General features: G+C 53.7%; 1 protein-coding gene across 1 annotated transcript in view; it reads left to right on the plus strand.

Annotated features, from left to right (window-relative positions):
• Window positions 1-12281, plus strand: part of SYT13 (synaptotagmin 13) — a 40526-nt gene that overhangs the window by 22975 nt on the left and 5270 nt on the right. Inside the window, exons 2-4 of the mRNA XM_058527087.1 lie at window positions 6089-6314; window positions 8840-8974; window positions 10539-10840. Coding sequence (XP_058383070.1) covers window positions 6089-6314; window positions 8840-8974; window positions 10539-10840 — 663 coding nt within the window. The remainder of the gene's footprint in view (window positions 1-6088; window positions 6315-8839; window positions 8975-10538; window positions 10841-12281) is intronic.

Here is a 12281-nt window from a genome sequence, read left to right on the forward strand (position 1 = left end):
GGGGTTTACACAGGTGTGCACCCAGGACATGAGAGGCCCTGGGAACCATTGTAGAAGCACCTGCCACAGCAGCTCTGGGGTTAGAAGGAAGCTAGGTCTAGACCAGAGCTTCTCACACCATCTGTGGGGAAAGGACCTGTTTGTTTTGTTTTGTTTTAATGCCTACTTATTTCATCACAAAGGAGTAAAAAAGCGTTCATGGACTGGCCCCAATGTATCAACCCCATTTTGCATAGCACTGGTCTACACCCTACAGTCAAGCAAAAGTATGTCCAACACTTATTCAGGGTTTGCTGTGCCAGCCTCTGTGCTAGGAGCTCTACACAGGTTGTCTCATCTACTCCTTAACACAACCCCAGGAGACAGGTGCTATTGTTAGCATGCCCATTTTACAGATGAAGACACTGGAGGCACAGAGAGGTTAATTCATCAGATGCAAGGTCACACAGCATGTGACTGGCAGAACCTGGACTCCAACCAAGTTGACTGGTTTTAGAGTGTGAACATTGACCACCGGGCTATATTTCAAACTCTTGTACACATGTTAGCATGCTAATTACCATTATTAGAGTCCAGAGTGACAGAAGCTGGCAGGCCCCTCTCCCCTGGCCCAGCTCCCCTCTGAGGGGGGCTCCACTGTACCTAGCTGTGGCTGCACAGGCCTGTGTTTGGCATCATCCAAATATTCTATGTCCGACTTTCCTCTCTGCTCTCTGTTTTTTAAAGTTCGAGTATAAAAGTCAAAGCCAGGGCTGGCCTGGTGGTGCAAGCGATTAAAAAACAAAAAGTCAAAGCCATCTGTCCTTTCTTCCAGCCGAGTCTGCTTCCCCGCCGTCCCCCAGAACTTCCTGGGTACTATGATGCTTTCATATGGATGCCCCAGCGTGGAAACCCAAAGTAATAAGCAGTCTTTCCGTGAAAAAATTAATCCCGTCACAAAAGGGTCATCTAACATCTCTGGTAAGGTTAAGTGTTCGTTTACAGATCGTTAACTACATAATTAATTTCTCGTTTTCCAACATAAACCTCATGAGGGAAGGCCAGCATCTGTCTTGTTCACATCTGTGTTCCTAACACGTAGCGTAGGACCTGCCTGTCGTAGGGCTCAATAAATATTTGTTCATTAAATGGAGGTTTGGGTCCACCCCCCAAGCCATCTGTCTTAGCCTGGATGACGGGAAAGTTGAGCCCTCCAGCCGCCTCCGTGCTGGCCGTCGTCAGGAAGTGCAGTCCAGGGATACAGGGTGGGGGATGCGGGACAGCACGTTACTGAGCCCAGATGGTGTCAAGAGCGACCGCTGGATCTCGAGAAGTCATCTTCCAAAAGGCCACTGAAGACACTGTGAGAGGGGCAGTGAGGAAGAAGGGAGAATTCGGTGTCTGGCTTCCAGCTCACAGTGGTCAAGTTCCCCCAATGGAGTTTTAACTCTGGCACGTCTGGGTTGCCCTTGCGTGGACACAGAGTATCCCTGGGGGTCTCACACCTCAGCGGCCACTGAGAAGCCCCAGGGCGGGTGGCCAGAGGGGCGGGGCATGAGCGTGACATGAGGCACTGTGGGGCCGTGCCCACGTGGAGCTGGTCGGAGTCCACCAGAGCTGGCCACAGTGTGGGGAGGAAGTGGCCCAAGGCCCCTGAGACAGGGGAGGCAGGACGAACCCCAGGAGATGCATCAGAGGGGGCTGAATTGTTGAATGCCTTCCCCCACTGGAAACTTCCCTGATTCATCCTGCAGCTGTATTTCCAGGCCCTCTTGCCTGGGTTCAAGGGACATTTAGAGGAGAATCCTGCTTCTAAATCCTGCCCCTCCTACATCACGGCGTAAGGCTCAAGCAGGGATCCTTCCACAGGGGTCTGCTCCCCTGGGCGCCCCTCCTTCCCAGGCATTCCTGTGCTCCACCTATAATCCTGTCCCGGGCTCCCTCCTTCCACTCCCTAAACCTCTTTTCTGCTTCTTGGGCCCTGAAGTTTAAGCTATTTAAGTGGAAACAGATTCAATTGAAAGATGTGGTGCAACCAGGGTTTTGAAATGCGGTAAATAAGATTGTACAAGAGAACGAGATAGGTAATCAGCTGCTGCTCCCACTACTTGAAGAGGCTCATGTAACAGTCATCAGATTGCTCTTGGCCCGGTCAAGGGCTGTAAGTCATTCTCCACTAAAGACAGCCATTGCCGCACAGGATCGTACAAGACAGGGCGAGGATAAACAGCAAACGAGGATGACTTCGTCTGGATGCAGAGAGGTTCGGGGTGGGGGAGGGGTGTCACCCTAGGCAGAATTTCTCTACACCAGGGTCATGATCTCCTGTGATGCTCATTAAAAATGCAGTGCATCCGTCTGGGATGCTCTTGACTGCAAGTCACCAAGACCCCAACTCAAACCGGCTTAAACAATATCAATATTGCTCATGTGACTTAAGAGCAGAGGTGGGACAGATTTCAGGCTTGGTTGACTCAGTGGCTTAATGACACTGTCATCCAAGACACAGCTTCTTTCTGTCTCTCCACCCTGCTGTCCATCTCATCGGCTTTGTCCTAAGGCTGGCTGACCCTGCAGTCACAAGACAGGGCCACATGCTTTCCGTCCAGCGGGGGAGAGAATCTCTTCTCCTACCACGGGATGCCAGTCCTTCCATCCTGTCTGTTGGCTTCTCCAGGACAGGTGCCAACTCCTGGGCCGGAAACAGTCACCAAGATAATGCCAAGAACCGATGGGATCAGACCAAAGAGAACCCTCCCTGCCCCGGAGCTGGGCCTGGAGTGGAACGCACAAAAACTGCTGACCTGGAGGGAAGGCGGAGGGAGAGGGATGGATATTGGGAGAAAAGCCCAAGTTCCTGCCCTGGGGTGCATTTTAAGCCCTTGTCACAGGCTCCTGGGCTTCTCAGGGGCCCACAAACAGACCCACAGAGTAGGGAGGGATGGGGACCCGGGCTCTGCAGAGACTTAAGGCAACACAGAGCGAGCCTCCCTCAGAGCTAAACTGGATGATTATTTCCCCATGAAAAATGCAAAATTGGCCAAATTTGATCAAACTGGGAATTAATCAACAGCTCTTTTTTTAAAACGATTGAAACCAAGTATAAACACCAAAGTGTTCCCCAAACCAGCCAAATGGCCTTAGTTCTGACCCCAACAAGTGACAGAACAGGGTGACCCCGAGAAGCGAGTGCGTGGTCCAGCGGCCTGGGGGGAGTTGAGCACTTTCGTGCTGAAGAACAGGAGGGACCAGCAGGAGCCTGAACCCCAGGATGCTACGATTGCCACTTAGCAGCCGGCGTCCAAGACAACAGGGATGTTTTCTGAGAAACAGCTGCAGGGCAGTGGAAATGACACAAATTTGAAGTCAAGATATCTGGAGGCTCAATTATATACCACTTGTCAGTTGTCTGACCTTGAACTTCCTCGAGCCTCCGTTTCCTCGTTGTGAAAGGCATAAGAAATGGAACTCGGGCTTAGATGAGGTATTGGAGGTGGACACCACTTTGTGGAGGATAAAATGACATGGGGACATCAGTCATTGCTCTGTGGCCCTGGCCCACAGCCTTCCTCCCCACCCTTCTCCCTACCTTCCAATCCCCTCTCCTTCAAGGTCTAGCTCCCACCCTGGCTCCCCCTTGAACTCCTGGACTCCTCAGCTACCCCCCCTCATCTATCGTCTTTTCTCCCCCATTGGTTATTTACAAAACTGCCTGCTGCCCGCTTCTGTACTGCAGTCAGAACAGTGAAATATACCTGTTATTCGCTCTCCTGTTTGTGATTCTCTCCCCAACTCACCTGCACCTGCAAATAAAGAACTGTGTCTCCCACCTCTTTGCAGCTCAGAGTGTGGGAGTGGAACAAACCTTGAAATCAATCACCTGTCGCTTGAGGTGACAACTCAGGTGAAATGACCTGCCAAAGTTATTAGCTCCAGCAGTAGGGTCAGTGCTAGAAGCCAGGCCTCTTGTTGATGCCCAGTGACACTCTCCATGGGGTGCGGGTGCAAAGGGGACCTGATTTTGCAAATCATACAGGTCCCTCCCCAGGCGACTAGTCGCTCTGTGTATCCATGACAAACGTTCCTGATGGGTGGGTGCTGTGCCTGGCACAGGCTCAAAGGCAGGAAAAGGGTTGGGAGCCACGGGTGCAGTGAGCTTTGGAGCCAGGCTGATGTCGGTTTAATCCTGCCGCCCCCCTCACTGCCTGATCCCGGCAGCTTCACTCCCTATAAGTCAGAGATGCTTCTGGAGCCCATGGGCACCGGGCACACCCTGCAGAGATCAGGATAGCCGTGTCCCTGCTTGGGCTGCATTACAGTCTGCTGGGCAGTGTTTCTGAGAGAGGAATGGAGTGTTTTAGCTCCTCTAAGCCCTTAGGGAGTTCTGAGGAATACATGAGGTAATGCAGGGGCAGCAACCTGCATGGTGGCCTGCAGGAGAGGCTGGCTCCTGCCGCTCGCCCCGTTGGGCCCTGCTGCACCTCTATGTTCACCCTGCGTCTGTTGTCCAGTTGATGAGACATTAAGAGTGCCCCTGTCACTGAGGTCCAGCCTCCCTCAGGAATGGTTGGGGACAGAGTGTCAACCAGGGCAGAATGTCCAGGGGTTATCCTCAGGTAATGAAATGCAGAGGGTGCAGCAGAGTTAACTTTGAAGCACCCTCCCCCAACCCCAGGCCTGCATCACCCCACCCCACCCTCCCCAGCCCCTGGGTCACTCCTGCCGCTGGGTAGAGCAGCCTTGACCCCTAGCCAGGCCCTCCAGCGGCCACATAGAGGGGAGGGCAGGAGGACCAGCATGGAGGGCAGGCGGCTTCTGCTGTGGGTCGGTACCCGCCTTAAGCTGAGGGCCGTTTTGTGGGCTGCCCACTGAGGGTGCCAGCATTTCAAGCTTTAGATCTGGTCGTCAGGCCCCAATTTCCTGGGGACTGGGCAGGCCGCTGGTGTTTCTGCCTGTTATACGACCTTGAAGCCCTCAAGTAGGAGAGATTTCTGTCCAATGCAGGCAAAGATAGAAGATTCCACTCCCGCATGCGGCAGCCTCGCGTGCTTAAGGCTGGACAGACAGGTGGGTCTTTGAGTGGAGAAAAAGATGCCCTTTCCTCCAGGTGGACTGAGCCTCACCCCAGGGCACACAGCTGGGCAAATGGTGCACAAACTGCACTTCAGCCACCACTTGCCCCTCATCCGGGCACCTTTGTGCAGTGCACAAACCATACAACCGAACATGGCAGCCCTGGCCACAGGTACGTATTGCATGCTCCCTGTGAACAGAGGCTGTGCTAGGCACCAGGGACGCAGCAGGAGCAAGACAAGACACAATCCCTGTGCTCACACACGAGTGGGAGAGACTGGCCACAAACCGGCCAACCTATGATGAAAATAACACAAGATGAGCTCAGTGCTGTAAAGCAAAGAGCAGGATGCGGTGATAGGGAGGGACAGGCTTGGGGCGGGACTTAATTTAGAGCAGGTGGCAGTCGGGGTGGGTGGTTTGCGGGGAGGAGTCGGGGCCAGAAGACCAATCCAGAAAGAGTTCAGCCTGTTTGAGAAGCAGGGAGCTCAGTGGCCAGAGGGGAGCAGAGGGAGAAGGGTTGGGGGCAATGTCAAAAAGATGATCACGGCGAGGCTGGGCAAGCGCTGATAGGTCACCGAAAGGAGTCTGGATTTTGTTCTAAGTGTGGAGGGACCACTGGCATTTCTGAGCCACTGGATGGATAAGGGGAGGGAGAGAAGGAATAAGAGATGGAGACAAGGAGGAGAGAAAACACAGAGGCAGGTGGCACAGACGAGAGCAGAGGAGGGAGGCCCACCCGCCCTTGTGGCACCTGTGGGCACAGCAGCGGGGCAGACGGCGCGGGGATGGGCAGACCGGGGGATGGATGAGCAGGGCCCGCGTCTCAGCGGGCCCCAGCGTGACTCATGGTGCTGTGGATTCTGGAGGCTTTGGAGGTGATATTTTGCTTCCCAGGTCATGCTCCTCGGAGCAGAAAGGAGCCACACCCTCCCTCTGCCTCCTGTGAAAGGTCAGGTCATGGCTTCTCCCTCCGTGGGTGGACAACAGGCAGGACGTCCTCTCGTGGGCTAATCAGAGTGATTTGTGTTCGCAGTTCAACGTTGAGAAGTCCACGGAGCCCGTCCAGCCCAGAGCCCTCCTCAAGTTCCCAGACATCTACGGGCCCAGGCCGGCGGTGACGGCCCCGGAGGTCATCAACTACACAGACTACACGCTGAGGGCCACGGAGGAGCCCGCGGCGCCTGCCAGCCCCCAGGCCCCGAGTGACAGCCGCCTCAAGAGGCAGGTCACAGAGGAGCTCTTCATCCTTCCTCAGAATGGTAGGGGTCTCCTGCCCCTCGCTTTCCCGTAGGCAACGCTCAGGGGGGTTGACAGCATCTCTATAGATGCTGAGTGTGGCCAGCCCCAGGGTCCACGGCGTCTGACACGGGCAAGTAGGTGGGCCTGGGGCCTCGGAATTACAGTCCTCTATTCCTGCTGATGTGGGGCCACATCGCATCCCCCCAAGGCCTCCAGCTTTCCACTGGGAACTGGAGAGTCCCTTTCAAGTCATGTGTGCAACTACGGAGAGGGGATAAGGAGCCGTGATAACACGGGCTTCAGAGTCATGGGTGTAATTCTCTGCCCTTTTATATACTCACTGTGTGGCCTTGGTCATGTTGCTAACCTCTCTGGGCCTCGGTTTCTTCATCTTTAAAATGGGATCATACTATTACCTGCCTGGTAGGGTTGTTGTAAAGTGTAAATAAAATAATGCATATAAAGTGCTTAACTTAGGTCTTGACACAAACGATGTAACCAACCCTTTTATTATGATTGTTTCTAGTCTCATCAGCATCAACATCAAGAATGCAACCCCTTCAGGGGTGCAGCACTGTGCTGGGCACAGGGGCAGATTTGTGAAGCAGAGACACAGTCCCCAACCCAAGGAGAATGTAGGCTTTTTTAGGAAGGCAAAACAAACAACGAGGAGAGTGGATTGTTGGGTGGCTTGGGGTTTTGTTTCATGTGGTTGGAGGGAGACGGTAGAAGCCGGAGCAGCACAGCCGCCTCTGACAGTGACCTCACTCATCTTACCACATCTCCTAGGCTGGGTCCAACCGCGCCGCAGGCCGGCCAGTGAGCAGGTGCCCCCCAACCCAGCCCAGAACACAGTGACTAGCCCGCTGTTTCTTCAGGAACAAATTCACGTAGTGCCTGTGGTGGGAACGAGTCCTGGTTGGCTTTTCACCTCCAGGTTTGCCAGCCCACGTTTTAGACAGATGGAAAATAGACCCCTTGAGCCCTTGAGAGCTTAAGCTTGCAAGGTGGGGAACAATTTGTGTGAGAACCCTTTTGGGGTGGTCATCATAATCCTAATCATAATCACAGAAGGGCTCCCCTTTCTTGGGAGCCCCAGATTTCTCAAAGAATGAAGCCAGGATTGGACACTCTCCACCAAGGAGGGCAGGAGAGCACATCGGAGTCGGGGACTTGGAAGAATTGAACACATTCATTCATTTTCTCCTTTTCATGGTTCCTCATTCCTTTCCTCACCCCAGAAGGCAACAACCAAGTCCTGAGTCCACAGAAATTGACCAGAGGCGAGGGAGTGCAGGGGAGGACGCCAGAGTGATCAGACACTGTCTCCACGATGTCCTGAGTGTGGTGTGCTCCCACCAGCGACCGTCCTTAGCAGCAACTTGCAGAGCTCAAAGTCCTGATTCTTGAGGCTGAGTCCACTCCTGCATTTCCAAGTGGTGCTGGCTTTGGCTTGGTTTTGATTTGGTTTTGATTTGGAAGGCTGAGGGGTCAGAGAGCCGAGAGCCCTGGGTGCCACCACGCCCCCTCTGACGCTGACCCTGCTGCGGGTGTCTGTGTGGTGCCCTTGGAAGCCACAAGGGTCCTGCCTCTCTTTCTGACCATTGCTCACACCCCGATCCATCTGTTCCTTTAGATGCACCAGGGAGAATCTTCACTACTTGCAGGAACCCAATAATGAACCATTTTGGAAATTAAATACTCCTTTATATGTCGGCCCTCTAAATTCGTTCTGAAAATCGAAAATTTTTTTCAATTCCAATTTGCTTAAAGTGGAGGCTGCTGCAGCTACTGGATCCTTTAATTCTTATATTATGTGTGACTAATGGAATCTTCCAGATGTTTGGCTCCCGTTCAAGTGAGGGGCAGAGTGAGCAATGCATGTGGTTTTAGGGACATCTGAATTAAAGATAAGGTCATTCATTCATTCAGCAAGCATTTACTGAACATGCACTAAAGTCGGGTCCACCATCCCTGACCTGGTCCCCAGCATCTGCTCCTGACTTGTTCTGTGACACTTGTCTCCAGCCCTGAACTCCTGGGGCGCAGGGACTGGACGCTGTGGGCGAGGGGGAGCTGGAGACGGTTTGCTGGAAACAAGGCGACCAGAACCACACAGGCTGTGACGGTTCCCCTTACTTAAATCTCACCACGGGCCGGGCTCTGGGCTAAGTATTTTCCCCACTTTATTTCAACTTAATGCTCACAGGAACTCTGGGTAGAAGGAACTGTTATCACTCCCATTGTAAAGACAAGAAAACTGAGGTTCGAAGAAGTCAAGTAACGTGTCCAAGGTCACATAGCTATTATGTAACAGCCCGTGTCTGCCACCAAAGCCCATGTCTTGATCGCTGGGCTGTGACAGCCCCTTGGAATATAATGCCAGGGGCCACAGGTGTCACTCTGGAGCAGCCACCATGAGTTTGCACCCGGCTAGGAAGCTTTGGGTTTGGATTCATGGCAGAGGTGGCAGAGACGGGAAAGGCGTGGTCGGGAATACAGGACCCCGGCGCGGGTGGCAGTGACGGCTTTTCCTTCTTAACAGGTGTGGTGGAGGATGTTTGTGTCATGGAGACCTGGAACCCAGAGAAGGCTGCCCGTTGGAATCAAGCCCCCAAACTCCACTACTGCCTGGACTATGACCGGCAGAAGGCGGAGCTGTTTGTGACTCGCCTGGAAGGTATGTGCTTAGCTGACTTCCACAGCCTTCTGTGTGTCTGTCTCCCCAGGAGGAGCCGTGCAGGAGGGGTGGGGGCATCTGCGGCTGCGGGGAGCCCTGGGTGCTGGATTAGCACCCTGTAACAGACAGACCCTGAAACGTGGGATGCTCAGATACATCGGGGTTTTTTCTCACTCTCATGTAACAGTCTAAAGCAGAGATTCCATGTTGGCAGACATCTTTCCTCCAGATGGTGATTCAGGGACCAGGCTCCTTCCGTCTGTGGCTCCATAATCCCTTCAGCCTCCTTGTCGTCTGCATCTGCAGGGATACAGGGAGAGGGCACAAGCATTCCTTAAAAGCCATAACCTGCCCTCAGCATGCACCACCCCTGCTCACACCTCATTGGCTGGCACTCAGTCACATGGCCACGGACTGCAAAGGAGCCTGGGAAATGTGGTCTCGCAGGTGCCCAGCCAAAAGAGGAAATGGGTTTTTGGTGAACAGCCAGCCACCTCTGCCATGGGTGCCTTTGCCATTGAACAGGGCTGTGCGCCGGACACAGGGGGTGTTCTGAATGGTCAGCAAAGCTTCTGGATTTCTAGAACCAGCCAGTCTTTCTGAGAGGTCAGGATGTCCCTGGGCTCCCTACCCTGACAGTTCACTTTACCATCAGCAAACAAAGCTAAGACTTTGCAAAGGAATCAGAGCTAACAATGGGCAACGCCGGCTCCTGGAAGCTGGAAGCTATGGGCAGGATAAATCCGACTGTCATATTTACTTTAATTTTTTTGAGAGTGTTTTTCCTTTTTGTTTTCTTTCAAGATTTTTTAGATTATTTTTTATACTTTATTGCATGTGGTTTTCACAATCGTCCCGTTTTACAGATTAGGAAACTGAGGCCTAGCAACATCAGGTGACTTGTCTAAGATCACTCCAACGAGTGGTGCCAGAGCGAGGAGAATACCCAGGTCCCTTGCAGCTCAGTGGGCGCTCTTTCTGTTAGGACACAGGGCCCCAGTCCCTCATCTTCCCTTCCTGGAAAGCATCAGCTACCACTTCTCAAATGGTCCCTGAGGGACCCTTCATAAAAGTGCCCCAGGTGCAAATTGCCACCACGTGAAGCATTAAGAACACCAAGGTTCAGAATATCAAACAACATTCACGGGGGCGCAGCCAAGGAACTCACATCACGGTGGCTGTGTGGGAAATATTGACGGGACAGAACAAACCAATTACCGTTTCAGGAGCAACACTAATAAAAGTCATCAGCAGTTGGTGGGCCCTGGCGCCTTGGGGACATCTCAGGGTCAGGAGGTCGGAAGGGCTCCTGGAAGCAGGGAGTCTTGTCCCCGTTCTCCACGGAGGACCAGTGTGTGCTGACATTGGCCCCTCGGAGGATCTCCTGTTTCTCAAGGCCTTGCAGAAAGGCGATTCCATGCCGGGGTGGTCAGCCCTGGGGTCTTTCAGGCCCCCGAGGTTGTAACCGTTAAGCTGGATTCTGCAGCTCAGAGCAGGGCCGTGCTCCGCTCCCCCCTTCAGCTCTAGAAGCTGCATGTCTGTGCTGCTTTCTCCTTGGCTGCAGCTGTGACCGGTGACCACGACGGAGGCTGTGACTGCTATGTCCAGGGCAGCGTGGCCAACAGAACGGGCTCTGTGGAGGCCCAGACGGCCTTGAAGAAGCGGCAGCTGCTCACCACATGGGAGGAGGGCCTGGTGCTCCCCCTGGCGGAGGAGGACCTCCCCACGGCCACCCTGACGCTGACCCTGAGGACCTGCGACCGCTTCTCCCGCCACAGCGTGGCTGGGGAGCTCCGCCTGGGCCTGGATGGGGTGTCTGTGCCTCTGGGGGCCGCCCAGTGGGGCGAGCTGAAGACTTCAGTTAAGGTAGAGTGACTTCTTGCCAGGAAAGGTAAAGCCTGTTAGTGGAGCGTGGGACGGCAGGACTGGGCCAGTGCTCAGGGAACGAGCTTAGAGACCTTCCCAGCCCAGGGCCGGGAATGTGAAAGTCAAGTCGGAGTCTTGAATAGGGTGGGGGACTGGAGCAGACCCACAACCCAGGATTTGGGATTCCTGGTGCTTCTGCTTCTAGCTTGCCATGCAAAGACACACCGCCCCTCCCCACCACCATCGTGGAGAACATCATGTTCCGAGTGTATTGGCTCTGGTGCTGACAGTATTATCCCTATTTAAATTCATTTATACTCCTTGTGTACCTACTATGTGCCAGGTGCTGCTGGGGAGATGAGCACCGGCTAGAGCCCCCCTCTGCTCATAGAACAAACAGGCCAGAGGGAGAAACGGGAACAGATGAGTGATGATGCCAATGATGATGATGACTGTGATGAGGATGATGATATCTGACGTGTTGAATCCTAAGACATCAAAGAGGGGCCTAACCAAAGTGCTCTGATGGAAAGTTCTAGAAGGCCTGGTGTGCCGTGATGCATGCGCTGGGCTTTGAAGGAGTGATGGGTGCTGGGGGCAGCTGCAGAGCCCAGTGTTCTACATGGGCTCTACCCTAGGATGGTTCTCCCGACCCCTCTGCTGCTGGGGAAGCTGTGAATGGGAAGAAGTGTCTGCTGGGAGGCCACACTGTGCAGAGAGGGGCTCCTTGGAGAGCAGATCACTGTCCCCACAGGCCAGGGCAGTGATGGGGTCGGGGGAAGATCAGGGCTACAGGATGGTGTGTAGTTATTTAGGCCCCTGGGTCAAGGCCTCATCCAAGGGGCTGCCATGATGGTGCCTAGAGGGAACTTTCTGGATGACCAATCTCTGAACCAGCTGGTCAGTGCCTTATCTGGAGACTGCGTAGCCCACAAAGCATAAAATAGTTACTGTCTGATCCTTTACAGAAAAGTTTGCCGACCCCCATGCTAGAGTAATAAAAGTACTAAGAAGGGCACTAGTTTTGGGGCACCACCCATCAGTGGCTGTGCTTAGAACTTTACCTAAGTTCTGTCCCAAACCAACCAAGCAAGGGTGATGCCATGACAACCCCATTTACAGACAAAGGAACTGAGTCTGGGGGTAGTTCAGTAACCCACCCACGGTAGCCCAGCCGGGACACGGCAAGCTCGGCCTGGGGGCCAGGTTGGTCCAGCTGTGAGTCCCATGTGGTCCTCCACCGTGCGGCATGAGTGCCTGACGGTGTAAGAGGCGGCCTCAGCAGGCGCCTTCCTGATGGACACTGCAGGAGGGAGGGTACACTCTCACGTCCACCTGCTCCTCTTTTTTCTATGATCTCTTCCTTGCCTTATTTTTCTCTTTCCTAGGCTCAGAAATTTGATAAAAATTGACAGCCACTCTCAGCTGGAACCAGGCTGTT

The sequence above is a fragment of the Diceros bicornis genome, chromosome 31, assembly GCF_020826845.1.
Source record: "Diceros bicornis minor isolate mBicDic1 chromosome 31, mDicBic1.mat.cur, whole genome shotgun sequence".
In the NCBI taxonomy this organism is placed as follows: domain Eukaryota; kingdom Metazoa; phylum Chordata; class Mammalia; order Perissodactyla; family Rhinocerotidae; genus Diceros; species Diceros bicornis.